Genomic DNA, 16,279 nt, shown 5'->3' on the forward strand with positions numbered 1-16,279 from the left:
CTTTTGATAAACTATAGAGTATTTATAACCAACCTTGGTGCCTAAACTTACCGCACTACAAACTATAAGAACCACTAAGAGTATTACACATACACAACAGTATAATTAACTCTATTATTAGAAACTAAATGACCTCTAGCTTTTCAAAAAAGTTAAGGAAGAAAAAGATAAAACAACAAGAAAGAGGGAGGGAGAGGAAGCGGAGTGTAGTATATGGTTGAAGTGAGTTTAAGGTCTCAATGTTGATTTTTTATATTTTGTTTAAGGAATTGATTACTGATTAGCTATAAAAATTGATTAGGTAAATTGATTAACTTTAAATAAGGAATTTACGGTTGAACAATCTGAACTAATATATATATATATATATATTGGGTTGGCAATTTTTCAATTTGTTTCCCAACCCAATCTGCTATTTTATGGGTCTAACCCATCCAACCCAAACCGCCTACCTTAATGACCTGTACGGGACGGGCGGATTGGTGGGTCAAGCAGATATTTTGCACACCCCTAGTTGTAACCTTAGGCTACAACCAATTTTGTAACTAAGTTTTGTCTATATATATATATATATATATATATATAAATGTTGATTGTAGAATATTATTTGGAGTAGAATTTAAAATTTTAAAACTTAGATGACAAAGTTTTTATCATATCCCTTAGTCAAGAGTTTTGTAACTTAATATCCTAATAATATATTAATTTAATAAGATGCAACTTGAGGAAAGAAAAAAACAAAAACAAAAACGTGAGTTGTGTGGGATTTAAATTTAGAAAATTTTGATGATAGAATTTTAGTTTTATTTAAATTAAATAGCTGTTAAATGTTATCCCTTAATTTGAGAAAATATATCATAACAAATAATATAGAATTAATTTACTAATTAGTAGTTCTTAAAATGTTGATAATAGAATTTAGTTGGAGTAGAAGTCAAAAGGTTTTTTTTTTTTTTTTTAAATTACATTTTACCACCCTAAACTATGCACTAGATTACACTTTGCATCTTAAACTCTCCAAATGCACACTTTGCACCTGGGTGTTACTTTTGCTATTGTATTTGACAATTGACAGAATTCTATTACATGTGACAAACACATGTTTCATGCTTAGGTTGAACAAACTTAAATGACTAAAACATTCTGATGTGCATTGATAATAGCTTAGTTTTGCATATTTATATCATTGTTAGAAAGTATTATCATACTTATTTTGAATTAATTCATGCATTTTATATTTGGTTTTAGAATAATGCTGAATAATCAATTTTGTGCTTAACTAAATTTTATTGCGTGAATTTATCTTTTATAGAAGAATGAAATAAAATAAGTGGATTTGTGCAGAGAAGAAAATTAATGGACTTTACTTTTACAAGGGCCATGATGAAGTTAAAGAAGGCTAACCCAATTAAATTTAAGTCTAATTGGAGCAGAGAATTAAAGGAAATTTGCACCAAATCCAAGTCCAATTCGGATTAGGATTCTAGCTTGCATATCAGTTAGTATTTTTGGCATAACTTTCGGCTCAAATGTCCAATCGAGATGATTCAAGTTGGGCTAGAACTTAAAGGGCTACAACTTTGTAGTTTACCAAAAGTCCAAATTTTGACATTAAATGGGCCAAAATCGTCGATAAGTGAAGCTTAAAAATTTGGGATTTTCTCCAAATGGGAATTCAACTTGTAATAGGACTCCTTGACCTATTTAAAGGCTCTTTAGGGCAAAATTTAGGAAGGTTAGTGCTAGGACTGGGACGCAAAACAGAAAATTTGAGCAAGAGGCAGTGCCACATGTGGCTTCTCTGTAACTATTCTTCATGATAGCATTGTGACTATTTCTTTCTCTATTTTATTTGTCTAGTTTAATGTTTAGTATTTTATTTTTGTGTCTTCTTTCAATTATCATGAGTAGCTAAATTTATAATTAAGGTTGAAGATGAAACCTTGTTAAGGATTATCAGTAATATTTATGTGATTTGATTTTTCCCATAATAGTTGTTCTTTAATAATTTAAATTGTTCTTGCTTCATATCAATTGACTAAGATGAGATTCTAGATATGAGTTTAATCATGTTTTTTTCATGATTTAGGATTTTTCTTAATTAATTGAATGTTTGGTTTTTTATTTCTTGATTTTAAAATTGGATATCTCTTGTGATTTGTTTGGCTATGTATACAATTGATGATTTGATTTATACCTAGGAAGTGAAGAAGAGCATGCTTTAGATATTTAAATAGAAGTTTTAATAATAATATTCTCCATGGTAGTAAGATTGATTTCTAGATTATCATGCAGTAGTTAGGAAAAATTAATGATCATAATATATACTGATATGAATTAATAAGGCAGATTCCAAAACCTTAATTCATTTTTCTAGATTGTTTACATCTCTTTACTACTTTATATTATATCTTTACTTAGTTTAATTATTTGCTTAGTATATTTAATTTCAAACAACCAATTTTTATTAAACTATATTAGGATTAATTTGGTTAAGATTTGATTAATTTTCCTACATTTATTTAAGTCCTTGTGGGTTCAACCTCGTTCTTGTCAAATTATACTGCGGCACAGTTCATACACTTGCAAGTACTTTAAAATTTCACAACACATTCTTCTTTAAAATCAATTAAAACAAAAGCCAATTTTTTCCACATCTTTTTGTCTCATGCGTGTGCCTCTCCCCAAATTCAGATTCTTCTCAAAACCTTTTTTCCACATCTTTTTGTCTCGCGTGTGTGCCTCTCCCACATTCAGATTCTTCTCAAAACCTTAGGTCCCACCCACCTCACCCATCAATGTCAACATGCTTCTATCGCAACTTCTATGTGCTTGATGACAAAGGAAATGTCATCAACTGCTATGTGCTCTAGGGGAGCTTTCTTATTAGGTATGGCTGACTTAACTGCATTTTGTGCTATTCAAGTTCTTTCTTTTACTCTTGAAATTGGGATCTGAGAGGCTTTTTCGGAAACTGATGTGTAACAAGTGCTGAAAGCTCTGCATATGCCCAAGCTAAATTCGTCAAGTTTAGTTATATACAGTGCATTTTGTGCTTATTTGATATGGGAGTAAATTAGAATTAAATTCATTTTGTGGATCCAATCACATTGATGGTGGGATTTAATAAAAAATTTGGAGTAGTTTTAATTCTGAAAACAGAAATTAAACTAAAAAGTGAACTAAAAAGAAAATTTGAGTTTTTCTCTCTTTGGACGATGGGTGAGGTGGGTGGGACTTGAGTTTTTGAGAAGAATATGAATTTGGGGATAGGCACACACATGAGACAGAGAGATGTGGAAAAAATTAGCTTTTGTTTTAATTGATTTTGAAGAAAGGCGTTTTAGCATTTTAAGTTTATTCCACCTAAGCATGAAGGGTGTGCTTGTCCCATGCAGTAGAATTTAGTCAAACATAACAGCATAAATAACATTAGGGTGCAAAGTGTGATAGTTTAGGGTGCAAAATGTAATCCGGTGCATAGTTTAAGGTGGTAAAGTGTAATTTTCCCATTTATTTTAGAAAGAAAACGTGGGTTGTTGTCTCGAATTTAAGTTTAGAATTTTTTACAAAGTACTTTTAGTTTTAATAGAATTTAAATTTGTTGAAATATTTTTAGAGATTTTTGATAATTTTTTTGAGAAGAAAGAATATGTTGCTTATTATTCATGAACAAGAAAATCCAAAGCTAAAAAAGAAAATACACTATGAGGAACCAACTCCATCCAAACTTGAAAAGGAAAATAAAATCTTACTCTCTGGGCTAAGCCATAAGTAACAGCATTATCTTGCTTGACAACACGAGAGAAAGATAAACTTTGAAACGAGTTAGCTAAAGACAGAATGTCTTTTAAAATATGACCACTTAAAGAATGTCCCATACCAAAAGTTTGTAAAGACGACAGATGCAGCATCTCCCTCAAGAACTGCCCAATAAAAACCAACCTTCATAGTGAAAATAGTTGCACGTCGTGCTGCCAGTAGCTCCAAAACCTCAACCAATGGTGGTTTCGTAATCTTTTCTAACATAGCCGCCATTACTTCACTTTCTGAATTGCGAATAACCACTCCAATCCCCGCCTCACCTGATTTCGGAAGCCACGCACCATCAAATTTTGCCTTCACAATATCACAAACTGGAGGAATCCATTTCGGCACAACCCGCTGATGCAATGTGGGAGTAGAGTTGGGCAGATTTTTAAAACTTTGCAGATAATCCTTCGCAAAACTAGCAATCTTTTCTAGCGTCACAAAGGTTTCTTGCAAGCGAGATTTGTTTCAAAGATGCCTAAAGGACTTTTAGTTTGAATATATATTTAAATTTGTTGAATTTTAAATGTATAAAATTAATTTACTAATTACTTGTTCTTAAAATATTGATAATAAAGTAATTTGTGATAGTTGCTACTTGGCGCACCCATAACTTCTAAACCCAACTTTTAAATTTAGAAAATTTTAATAATAAACTTTTAGTTTGAATAGAATTTAAGCTTATTGAAATTTAAATATATAAAATTAATTTACTAATCAGTTGTTCTTAAAATATTGATAATAAACTTTTAGTTAGAGTAGAGGTCAAATGCGGGTTTTTTTTTTTTTTTTTTTTTTAATTTTTTTTATTGAAAACGTGAGTTGTTGTTTAGGATTTAAGTTTGGTATTTTTATAATAGACTTACAGTTTGAATAGAATTTAAATTTGTTGAAATTTGAATGAAAAAGTTTTACTTCAACTAAATCGTTGTTAAATATTATCCCTTAATTTGAGGAAATATATCCTAACAAATAATATAAAATTAATTTACTAATTAATAAGAGTAGTCACTTAGCGCAACCACGGCTTCTAAGCTCAGTTTTTATGATTGTCTAATAATATATAATATAATAAGATATGATTCTATTGAAAACAGATTAAATTAGTCTATGAATAATATTCTCAAAAAAAAAAAAAAAAAAAAAAGAGTATGAATATGAGTACTTAGTTTACATATGATTCATTTAAAAATTATCATGACTTCTGAGTGGAGTTTGCAATGTGTTTTTGTGTTAGAACTCATTTCCCTCTCCCTCATGTGCGCGCGCTTGTTTCTCAAAAGATAAAGTCTATATATGACTAAATAATTTTATACACAAAAAAATTAATAATTACAATATATGTAAACATATATATATATATATATTCTTTATTTATGCCTGTTTATACAAAAAATTGATTGGTGTTTTAGACTAATGACAAAGAGTTATTATCAAGAAATAATGCCATAGGTTGAAACTTTCTTTATGTTTATTTTTAGACCCCTTAAAAACACAATCGGATTAACCTAGTGAATTAATCAAGTGATTACTTAGTACAAATTTCAGATCAAGGTTAACATACAATCATATAATCATATCAATGTAAAGTGTGGAAAATAAATAATACAAAGATATGATGACCCAGGAAACCACACCGGTAAAAACCTGGGGAGGATTTAACCTAGCTATCCTTAAGGTAAACCTGAATCCACTATAATAGAATCGAAGTTTTACAATAGCAACTTAGACCACTAACATCCTATTGCTATCCACCAATAAAAACTTACTGACACGACCACATGCAAGCTCTGAGACCATAGACTCCTTCTTTCTTGGATTCTCCAGCAAGTACAAGCACTCCCGCTTATATATCTTTAAGCTCTTAATGCAGCAACTGAATCAATTACCAAGTTCTTAACATAGTTTTGAATCTTGAAAACCCTAAGTATGTGTAAAAGTAACCACCTCTTAATCTCACAAAAGATTCACACACACAGCATAAGGAGCAATCAAAATGTGGCTAGGGTTTTCTTTTTTATACTAAAGACAAAACATAAAACCCTACACATCAAATGGGCTTGAGCTGAGTTGAAAAATTCTGTAAAAAAAACATTCTGCTCGAGTTTTGATCGATCGAGTCTAATTCTCGATCGATCGAGCTAGACAGAATTGCATAATAAATTCTACAGTAACTCGATTCCAACTTTACATAAAACGCATACACTTTGAGCAAATCTAAACAAGACTAAAATCTGTTTTGATTATGGTTTGCCAACAATACAAATTAGAGTTCTAATACATTAGTTCTTAATCCTTAGAACCTAACACTTTTAAAAAAAAAGTCAAAATCAATTTGAGAATATTAGCCAAGGAGGAAGTCAAATCCAAGAATTTTTTTTTCAAGTGCTGAACAGTCTATCATTTCAATTTTATAATGCTTTGGTTGCCAAGAAAATAAAAGAAAAGGAATTTATTTTGATGTTAGGACTTAGGAACACAGTCAGGCATTTTGTCCCAGAGGTTAAGAGAGTGCCAACCAAGGTATTCTTGGTTGGATCCACAAACCTCTTCTCTAGTGCAACTTTTATCAGTAGATTTTAATCATCATTCATGTTGCAATTTCCAAACACAGAGCAAATAAATTAAGTAGAAAAAAGGGGGTTTTATAGCTAAACATTCTTTTGACACTAGTGAAGAGATTATAAACTCCATATTTCACTAACATCATCAATTTTCAAATCTTGAAATTAGTACTTCACTTTACAGAACCAACATGCAAAGATATTATGATTTATCCCAATATAATGCCCAGAAGTTTGTCCAAGCAATCACTAAACTATACATCAAAATTGTGTTGTTTGAGAGGTAACAAATCGTGTGTTGCCCAATCTGGAATCCGGTCATAACCGAAAGAACAGATGAACCAGTGGACAGCCAAGAAAACTAAAAATAAATAAAGGAATGAGGACAGTTGATGTTAGTTCCATGGTAAAAGTTCAAAGTTCATATACTGCTGCTGTAATTCACACATCCTATTAATCTTGAAGAATACGGACATCTAGTATTGTCTATTTCTTCTCTGCAGCCCAAGCCTCTCTCCCCTACCTTTTCCCAAAGTAAACATAGGGCTTGAGTCTCAGGTATCAACTCTTTATGTTTAACCATGTTGAGGTTGGATATATATACTTTGAAGTTCTGATTGGTGCACATTTGCATGATTTACGTTGGTGGCTGAGGATCGATTGCCATTTCCGGATTCTGCCAGCATCTGAAAATATGCATGAGGACCCCAACCTGCACATTTTCCATAAAGATATAATTTTTAAACCATTAATCCTCTTAAAAGATTAAAATGTTAATCTATAAATCAGAATGAAAAAAGGAATATAAAAGTGTAATTCTGCACTCATGACCTCTTTGTTGCAAACAATATGCAATTATCAATGTTATCCAAGGCACAAAAAGCTACACTCATGACATCCTTCAAATAAATTTAAACATTATATTAAAATAAAAATGCCGAGTAAGCTGGTATTATGTTTAGTATGCAACAAAATAGTTATAGCAAAAATATTAAACAATGTATTTTTTCTTTATCATTTTATAAGAAAATATATGCAAACAACAAGAACAAAACCTTTTTAAGACTACCAAAAATGAATTCTGTCATTCATAACAATCTGCTCCAATTAAAGCATATCATACATAATCATTGAGAAAAGAAGAGGCCCTTACCATCTATATCATATGGAGGCGGAAAGAATTGCAAGTAACAAAATGAAGCAATAGTAGTCCCTGCCCAATAAGTTCAATTTAGAAAAAGTACCAAGGAATTCTATGCCCTCAATAAACAATTCAGCACAAAACTAAAAAAAAAAAGATTTGACAATCCAGCACAAAAAACTACAAAAATAAAATAAATACTTGACAAACAAACCTAAAAGTCCTCCAGCAAAAACATCTTGCCAGTGATGCCAATAATCATCTACTCGAGAAACTCCAACCAGAGCAGCAACTAGTAGTGGCAGGAAAATGATACAGAGTTTTGCAACATGGCCCCTACGATCAAATGCCCTGACTTTTCCAGACAAATACCAAGCAAGAAAGCCAAGACCTGCGAAGGACCCTAAAACCAAAAGACAGAAAAAATTATCCTAATGCTCGTATTTTAGAGGGATATTTCTATGTCCTATGGATATCCATATCCATAGAGAAACTATAAAATAAAATATTACAAAGAAATTCCACAATGCTCATTATTATGAGAATTTTGGCAGCCTAAAGAATCTACTAATCCAAAATTAAAACAAAAAAAAAAAGTAAATTGACTGATCATAATCCTTTATAAAGGAGCATTGACTTATTTGATATCCAATTTTAATCTACACGCCCAAATATTGATTGAAAAAGTGATGATTGAACCTTCATTATCTTGGAAAATGCATGGTTTGCTATAGTCAATTTAACATTTGAAGTACAAACTTATGCCCATGACACATCAATGAAGATTAAGCTCAACCTTTGTGTACCAATTACAAGTTTCGTACACAACAGAAGTAGGAAACTTTCTGATATGAAAGCTAAAATTTGTCCCAAAAGGAATACAATAGCATCCTTACGGTGCCCCTAACCTAATGAAGTGATTAGATGCTTACAAGATGTATGCCCACTTGGGAAACTTTTGTATCCTTCCTTAATGACACTCTTTATTCCACTACACATAACGTCCCCTGAGACATTGGCTGTGGAATTGCCTGCGATAGTAGGATAAAATGCCTGCAAATATTATACGCCAATGGCACTTGACTGAGAAAAGAACTAAGCAAGAGCAAAGAATTTATTATAACATAGTCAAGTAAACAATGTAGAGAAAAGGAAAGTCAGGGGAGTTGATGAACATGAGAGCCCACCGGTTTGCCATCAGGGAAACAACGCCAAAAGAAATCTGGACGTGGACGACCAACAGCATCTTTGATTGCATCAGTTATAACTCCAGTAATAAGTACAGAAAACAGAAGGCCTGGACATGCATACAATATCCACTTAATGTTATTAGTATGGTAGAATAACATGCAAACAAGCATTGGTATTACATAAATTTCAAAAGAGAGGAAGAGCTACCCAATATGGCATGGTGCAAATCATAAACATCCTTTTTGATGAAGTAGTAAATAAGAAAGATAACGAAAGGCAACAATATTGCAATAATCTGTTAAATCAACGGACAAGAAAAGGATTATTAGTTTTTTCATTTTGCAAGTAACTAACACGCAAATTCCACGTAGATGAAATTTTCTATAAATTATTTATTTAAACGGCCCAAACTTACTGGAACAGCCCAAAAGGGAATGGTATTGCCTTTCAACGGGTATTTGAGGTCTGTCATCATTTCCTCTCCCACAAAGCGGTGGAATGGTTCTATGATGTTCAAACCGACCTCAATCACCACAAGAAGCAACAAAATCAGCCAATCATGCATATGTATTTTTGCCACGGCAACTCCATGGGATCTTACAGTGTGTGCACCACCACCCAGGATGTCTGGCATTTTCGCTGACCTGATGATAAATTAAAAGGTTTGTTAATGAAAATTACATTAAAAAAATGTAAAGCAATATAACTGACCATAAAAAGTGAAAAAGAAACATATCACATAAAATTATGTTACAGTAATGAAAGGGAAGTACAACTAAAATTTTTAAACGGGGAGATAGAAAAAACAGAAGAAATATTTCCCGTAAATAGATTTAGATAATTAGATGCAGAACAATCACACTGATTTTTGTTCAGACATCAACCATCAGCTGTAATTTCAGGCAGACAATAGCAAAAAAAAAATTGCGGAGAAAATGGGTAAAATAATAAATAAACATGTTCTAGGATCTGATGAAAAACAAAATGTAATCAAAAAATTTATTATACACAATACAAGGAAAGTCCATCCTTTCTCCATTTTTACTAACCAATGCATAATCTTCTTTAGAATGTAAATAGTATACTTTTGTTGGAAAATCTTTCTAACATATAATCAGAAGCCTTATGCCTCTGGTCCAATAGAGGTGATTCAAATATCAAGGATAAATTATATTACAAGTTATCAACCCCACGAATCTATTCCTAAGCCATTAGAGCCCTTTAATAAGTAACCTTGAAAGGTTCTAAATGAACCAAGACTGCTGCCTAATCAATTTCAATTAGCACCTAACCACAGTCAAAACAGGGTCAAACCACAGGCAGTATGAAGTACATAAAGGAGCAGCCCAGCATCAAGTAAAAATTAACTGCTCACAAGCAAGCACAATGTACCTAAATTATGGTCAACATTCATAGGACCATGAGCAGACCAACAATAACCAAGCCTTAGTCCCAAACTTTTGGTGACAGTTATGGATCCTTAACAAAGTAGTTAGGGTTGGTCTCACATATTCGTTTATGCCATTCTATTCTATCTGAAGTTGTACAATCTGTTACCTCCTTAATTGACATGTTCTTTTTTACTACTTATATTAATGTTATTTTAGGTCTTCTTATACCTTTTTTCATTCCCTCAACTAGAATCAACCCAGTCTTTCTCACTCTCTCTCCTTTGCACATGACATGAGCAAACCAATCCTGTATTTTTTTTTTTTTTTGGGAAAGGTAAAGAAGTTTTATTGATAAAAGTACACCGTGTTCAAGATGGTGAACTCATTGTACTTGAAACAAATCAAGCAGAACTAAAAGAAAGTAAGAAATAAAAAATAGGAATACAATGTGTGGAACCCCAAACACAAGACCACTCAAATAAAGCCCCAACTAGCATAGACTTCAAAAGATCTACAAGTCTCTCAACATCTTTGAACATACAAGTATTGCGTTACCTCTACACTATCCGCATAAGACAAGCTGGTACCATATTCCGAACATTTGAAAGACATTTTCCCAAACAATTCCTCCATGCAAAAAGAAGAGAAGCAATTGTCTTCAGCATCTCCCACTGAATCCCAAATATCAAAAAAGCTTCACTCCATAATGCATGAGCAACCTTACAATGGAGCAGAATATGATCCATTGATTCCCCATCACAATGACACAAGCAGCACCAATTAACAAGGGACAGACCCCTCTACAAGGTTGTTGATTGTGAGTATCCTATCTCATGCGGCTGTAAATAAGGACTTTCCAAAAGAAAAGTTTCATTGTAAGCCACATTCCATTTGGGCTATTTGGTGGGTCTAACTGTGAAAAGAATATTCATAAAATTGATAACAACCTAAAAGGTTTCCCATACAAACTCCCTCTTAGTTGTATTGGTGTTAACTACCTGAGTCAAGGTTAGCTCCCACTGTTCACCCAATCATTAAGTAGGAATGCATGTTTGCACAAAGTACTGTGTTGCTAGGTAAGATTAGATTGCTAAGCAGGTTTTTGTATTATGATACTAGTGAACAAATATTCATAGCATTGATAACCAAAAAAAAATATAGATATATATTAACGGGGAACAGAATGAACAGACGAAGTAGTAGCATCTATACCATGCAATTCAGCTGGAGAAAAAAAAAGAAGCCAAAGCAACTTTAACATTTACTTCTCCATAGGCAACCTACACCAACCATAACAATTTTGCAAAGTGCTATACTTGAAGGTAGCAACCATAACACCATCACAAACATTTAAAAAAAAAATCAATAGTAGATTTAAATGGGAAGAAAAATGACAGACAGACACATGGGGTCTACAGAGCAAGAAGTTAAATGGGAAAATTACAAAATAGGAGCAAAAGAGATTCTTTAACTTGAGCTAAGGTTCAACTAGAAGGCTTTTGTATTTAGTTCCTAAATCATTTATCTGAAGATCCAGTTTAAGTACTTAGTAATTTAATTAAAAAAAAAAAATTTAAATGCCAATCAAAGATTCACAGTACACTTACAAGACTAGTAGGAGTTGAAGGCTATCAATTGCAAACAACGACTATTTGTCTAACAGAGAGTTGATGTGTACCCTTGGTTATCATATTTTTCTGAAATTCTGTCATGCGTTTACTAATTTTCTTGATTCTCGTCCCATTGTAGTCTACCGAAATTATAGCATAAAAAACCATTCCAATCTAAACTGACATAAATTGAAACAAAGACCGCCCTCCACTAATCTCATACATGTATTTTGCATCCGGAGTTATAATCTTTGTGTTGGTAAGGACAACCACGAATTATGACAAACCAATAATACACATCTATGACCAACTTGGTACATCCTTAGAGTTATGGTCCTTATGGAACCTACCCAAGAAATAATTTAGATCACCAACCACTACCCAGATGACTTTTTGATAGAAATGTTTAATGGAGGACAACCACTTAATAATGACCTGTTATGTCATAAATTGTTTTGAATAATTTGTTGGCTGCTCCAAATGCAATTTTCCCTGAATACAACTTCTGATATCATATCATTGACTACTAAGGCACCTCTAAAATTCAAAAATGTTAATTCACGTGCGTTTGTAACTTGACAATAAAAAACATTATCATTATTATTAAATTGTTAGTTCAGATTTAGAACTGTGCTGGTCTCATGCCTTTTGAATGGCAAGGCTAGCTACATAAAATGACAAATCATTATTTTATTCTGCAGAGTGGAAGTTTTTGGCACATACACAAAGACACATAGTCATGGATCTAACCAGAAACTATTCAAATTAAATAAAAAATAATGCTTAACTTATTAGTGGCATTATAATATAACTAAATAGACATCACTAAAAGTTCCAAAACTATTTAAAATTGACAATTTGACCAGGCGGCTCTCTTTTATTGCTCTGTAGCATGATTCAAAATTTTAACTCAGAAAACAAGCTGTTACAGACATATATATTGTGCTCAAAAGCTCGTAAAATAAAATCTTCCAAGTGAAAAAGATAAAATATACTACTACAATATTATTCCCGTCCCTAAAGTTTGCATGAATTTCGTTTTTCCTCCCTAAACTGTTATTGTATTTCTAATAGTTTTAAGATGAAAAACAAAAATTTTAAACTAAGTTTAAGAACAAAAAATGAAATCCACGCAAACGTTAAGAAGGAAAACAATATTTTAGCTTTAAAAAAAAAAAAAGTAACTACCTCACTGACATTGATCAAGTTTTTAACTTTTTGATAATTTAGTGATCAAGTTAAATGCAAATATACAAATATGATATCTTTAGTATGAGACCTGTTTGGAAGCTAAGAAACTGAAAGAAAAGAAGAAAAAAAAAATTCAAAATTTCGGATATTTGAAATTCAAATAGCAGAGACAATGAAAAAGAAACCCAACTCAACTCAACCCAGCATTATAAAATAAAAAACTCATAATTCTACTTCATAATTCTCGAGAACCAAACGGAAACGTAACCCAGAAAACATATAATACAGAACAAATAGTACATGAAAGAATCACAGCATAAGAGCATCACAATGAGTTTAAGAAAAAAAAAAAAAAACGAATAGATTCACACACACAGAGAGACCCATATACATGAAATTGAGAATTTATTTACCTGAGAATGTAGGAGAATGTGAGAGCCAATTGGAAGCGTTTTCAGTGAGAGAGAGAGAGACATACAAAGTGTACGAGTGACAGAGAAAAACAGAGTAAAGAGAGAGAGAAAAAGCGCGTAGAATTTACACGTAAAGACAGTGAGAGTGAGAATTAGTACTTAAGACAGTGAGACACGTATGAATACATATGGGGAAGGTTATTACAACCAGTCTTTAGTTTAGTTTGGTTTTGCTTTGAAGATCCTTACTCTCCCTCTGCTATAGTAGAAAGAGTACAAAAAGAAACTGTTTTTTTTTTTTTTTTTTTACTAATAAATTATTTTTTCCTTTTTTTTGGGGTTTAAAATTTTCTATAAAAAAACCAGTGGAGTGGTTACTTGGGGTTTGGGGAACTATTACTTGGGGTTTGGGGAACTATCAAGTAAAAAACGTTTTTCATTGGCTTAAAGGAATTTATTTAAAAAAAAAAATTTCACAAGTTTTTTAATTATTCTCTCCCCACAATCTTTATCATGGGATTCGTAATTAATATTGACCATAAGTGTAATTGAAGTTTAAAATTTAAAGGAATTAATTATATTTATTGTGTTTACACTTCCAAATATTTTTTTGGTAGACATAGAATCACTTTTATATATTTTTCTTTTTGAAGACGAATCCTTATATTTAATTATTAAAAAAAAGTTACTTTTATATATATATAGGAGAAATTGGCCTAAATTTGTGTCACGTGTGATGTGTCCATTTAAAAAAAAATTATATATATATATATATATATTTATTTAGCCTTCTAAGTAAAACTTTATATTCATGTCAAAGTATTATTGAATTAATAAGTGGTGTACTTATACTTGTTATTTATATAATAAATATACGACTTGTCATGAGCAATTTATTTGGAATTTAACATTCAAAACAACAAGCTAAGCACAAATTTAATCAGACACAAAATCAAGAATAAAGCATTATGATTGTGTCTTTAAGTTAATTGCAACAATTCCATTCTTCAGCCTATTTTACATCCTTTTAAATTACAAAGTAAATAACCTAAAGTTACAACACATTTTTCCATGGAATTAGCCATTACTAAATTTCCTAACTTTAAAAACATGCAAAAACAACCTAAGTTGGATGCTAGATTAGCATTCTTTCTCCCCCCCCCCACCACACACACACACACAAAAGCATTTTTAGCTGTAAACATAAATGATATGAATGGCATTCAAACTTCCAAAAGCTACATGTCCTTTTTCAAATGGAGCTTTACTTTATTACTTTATTTAGTTTTTTTATTTATTTATAAATGAATTTATCGATTTCATGATTACATCATTCTCTCCCTAAAATTCTCATCCTACGTATCATTATAGTTATTTTTTTTTTTTTTTTTTGATCGCTACGTATCATTATAGCTAGCCCAGTGAGGAACTCCCTCTTCAATGCACAATTTCAGTTTTGCTTTGTGTAAAAAACCAGGAAGGTCTTGTTCCAATGATGACAATCATATATGTCAAATCCTTTATGTTCTTTCATATTCTTTGCTTGTTCTTGGTAAATACTTTTACCCTTACGTTATCTAATTGAAGCCTTTAAGAAAAAGTAGTCGGTAGTGGAAGATTATAAAAGTGGATCAGAAGAAAAATAAATTTAGATTAAAAATAAAAGTTAATGAACCTTGACCAAAAAAAAAAAAAAAAAAAAAAAGTAAAAGTAAAATTCTTATAGCCTCTGTGGCATTTGATAGAGATATATGAAACAAACTTGACTTAAAAGATTTTGCCTTAAAAACAAGATAAAATATTCACAATTTGGAAGATGACAGAATTGCTAGTCTTGAATTTGTTTTATGTATTAATGTGCTCAGAGTCTTAAAGCACCAGCTATTCCACCGAAATTTAGTACACGATTTTGTATTTTTCTCTCATTTTTCTTTGTTGAGAAACAAGGGAAAAGAACCTCTTACCAACAAACATTTTCAATGCAAAATCAATACTCCTATCTTTTTCAGTTTTTCTTCTTACCTTTTATATCCTTCTTACATTTTTTTTTTCTTCTCTTTCTAACTTTGCCATCTGTCCTACCAAATTTTTGAAGGAAAGAGCAAAATTTGCTTTTTCTCACATGAGCTTCAATTAACTATGTTAAAATGCTCAATGAAACTCACCTCGTAAGCATCTAAGTGGGGGACCTAACCTAAATCACTCGCTTTGGTATGTAACTTCACAGATTGCATAACCAAAGTTTAGCTGTCTTGTGCTCTGAAAGGTCATCCCAGCCTGTTAAAGATTGTGCTACGTGATAATTAAGTTCATAAGCTTTTCTATAAGTTATGATAAATAACCGATTGTCTCATAAGTTTAATTTGTTAAGAAATTATGAATTTTGATAGGCCAAGAATGTATTGACCCCTTAGGTAAATTAACAAATTTATTAGCCAAGTGAATTAATTAAGTCAATTTAACATACAATACGCGTGGTAGTACAAACAAATCACCAAATAACTAAATGCAGCGGAAATTAAATTTGACATGGGTGATTTGTTTACGAATAGGGAAAACCACCGAGACAAAATCTCACCAGGTGAATTTAAGGTCACAATTTCCAGTACCTTATACCAACCTACAGTTGAACCCTTATCCCAATACACAATTAGACTTGTAATGTAGTGACAATCTCTCCTTTCAATACACGGCTCCCAGTACGTGACTAATCAATCGATGCACGAATCTCAGTACGTGACTAACACACCAACTTGAAAAAGATGTTGGCTGTAAAGTTCTTCAGTTCATTTTACATGATGAAGATCAAGAACCTCCCTGTTCACAAAACCCTATGACGTACAAACACAGCAGCTTCTTCAAGAGAAATATGAATTAGGACAAATTGTCTCCGGTCATAATTTGAGTGAATAACTACTTTGCATCAAGTTGCATCACCTTAAACAGCCCTTAAAATAATCCTTATATA

At 31.7% G+C, this 16,279-nt stretch overlaps 1 protein-coding gene across 5 annotated transcripts; it reads right to left on the reverse strand.

Moving 5' to 3' along the window:
• Positions 1-6,489: 6,489 nt before the first annotated feature.
• On the reverse strand, positions 6,490-13,477 carry LOC126716859 (lipid phosphate phosphatase 2-like). 5 transcript variants are annotated; one of them, XM_050417877.1, is made up of 8 exons: positions 13,312-13,477; positions 9,122-9,350; positions 8,914-9,001; positions 8,703-8,812; positions 8,448-8,568; positions 7,730-7,918; positions 7,528-7,587; positions 6,490-7,086 (listed from the first exon to the last, which is right to left on the reverse strand). In XM_050417877.1, the coding sequence occupies exons 2-8, from the start codon at positions 9,338-9,340 to the stop codon at positions 6,950-6,952; spliced, it is 924 nt and encodes a 307-aa protein (XP_050273834.1). In that variant the 5' UTR covers positions 9,341-9,350; positions 13,312-13,477; the 3' UTR covers positions 6,490-6,949. The 5 variants fall into 5 exon arrangements, with proteins under 5 accessions (XP_050273834.1, XP_050273842.1, XP_050273826.1 ...); XM_050417885.1 differs by lacking the exon at positions 13,312-13,477 and adding an exon at positions 11,776-12,159; XM_050417869.1 differs by lacking the exon at positions 13,312-13,477 and adding an exon at positions 11,705-12,156.
• Positions 13,478-16,279: the final 2,802 nt, after the last annotated feature.

Source organism: Quercus robur, chromosome 1 (genome assembly GCF_932294415.1).
Source record: "Quercus robur chromosome 1, dhQueRobu3.1, whole genome shotgun sequence".
NCBI classification, from domain to species: domain Eukaryota; kingdom Viridiplantae; phylum Streptophyta; class Magnoliopsida; order Fagales; family Fagaceae; genus Quercus; species Quercus robur.

Bases quoted from the DNA above. Each gene is read 5' to 3' on its own strand.
- LOC126716859 (XM_050417877.1), bottom strand. From the start codon at position 9,340: ATGCCAGACATCCTGGGTGGTGGTGCACACACTGTAAGATCCCATGGA. The intron at 7,919-8,447 runs GTAAGCATCTAA...TTTTGGTTTTAG, and splicing joins CCCAAGTGGGCATACATCTT to GGTCCTTCGCAGGTCTTGGC. The intron at 7,087-7,527 runs GTAAGGGCCTCT...GAAAATGTGCAG, and splicing joins GCCTCCATATGATATAGATG to GTTGGGGTCCTCATGCATAT.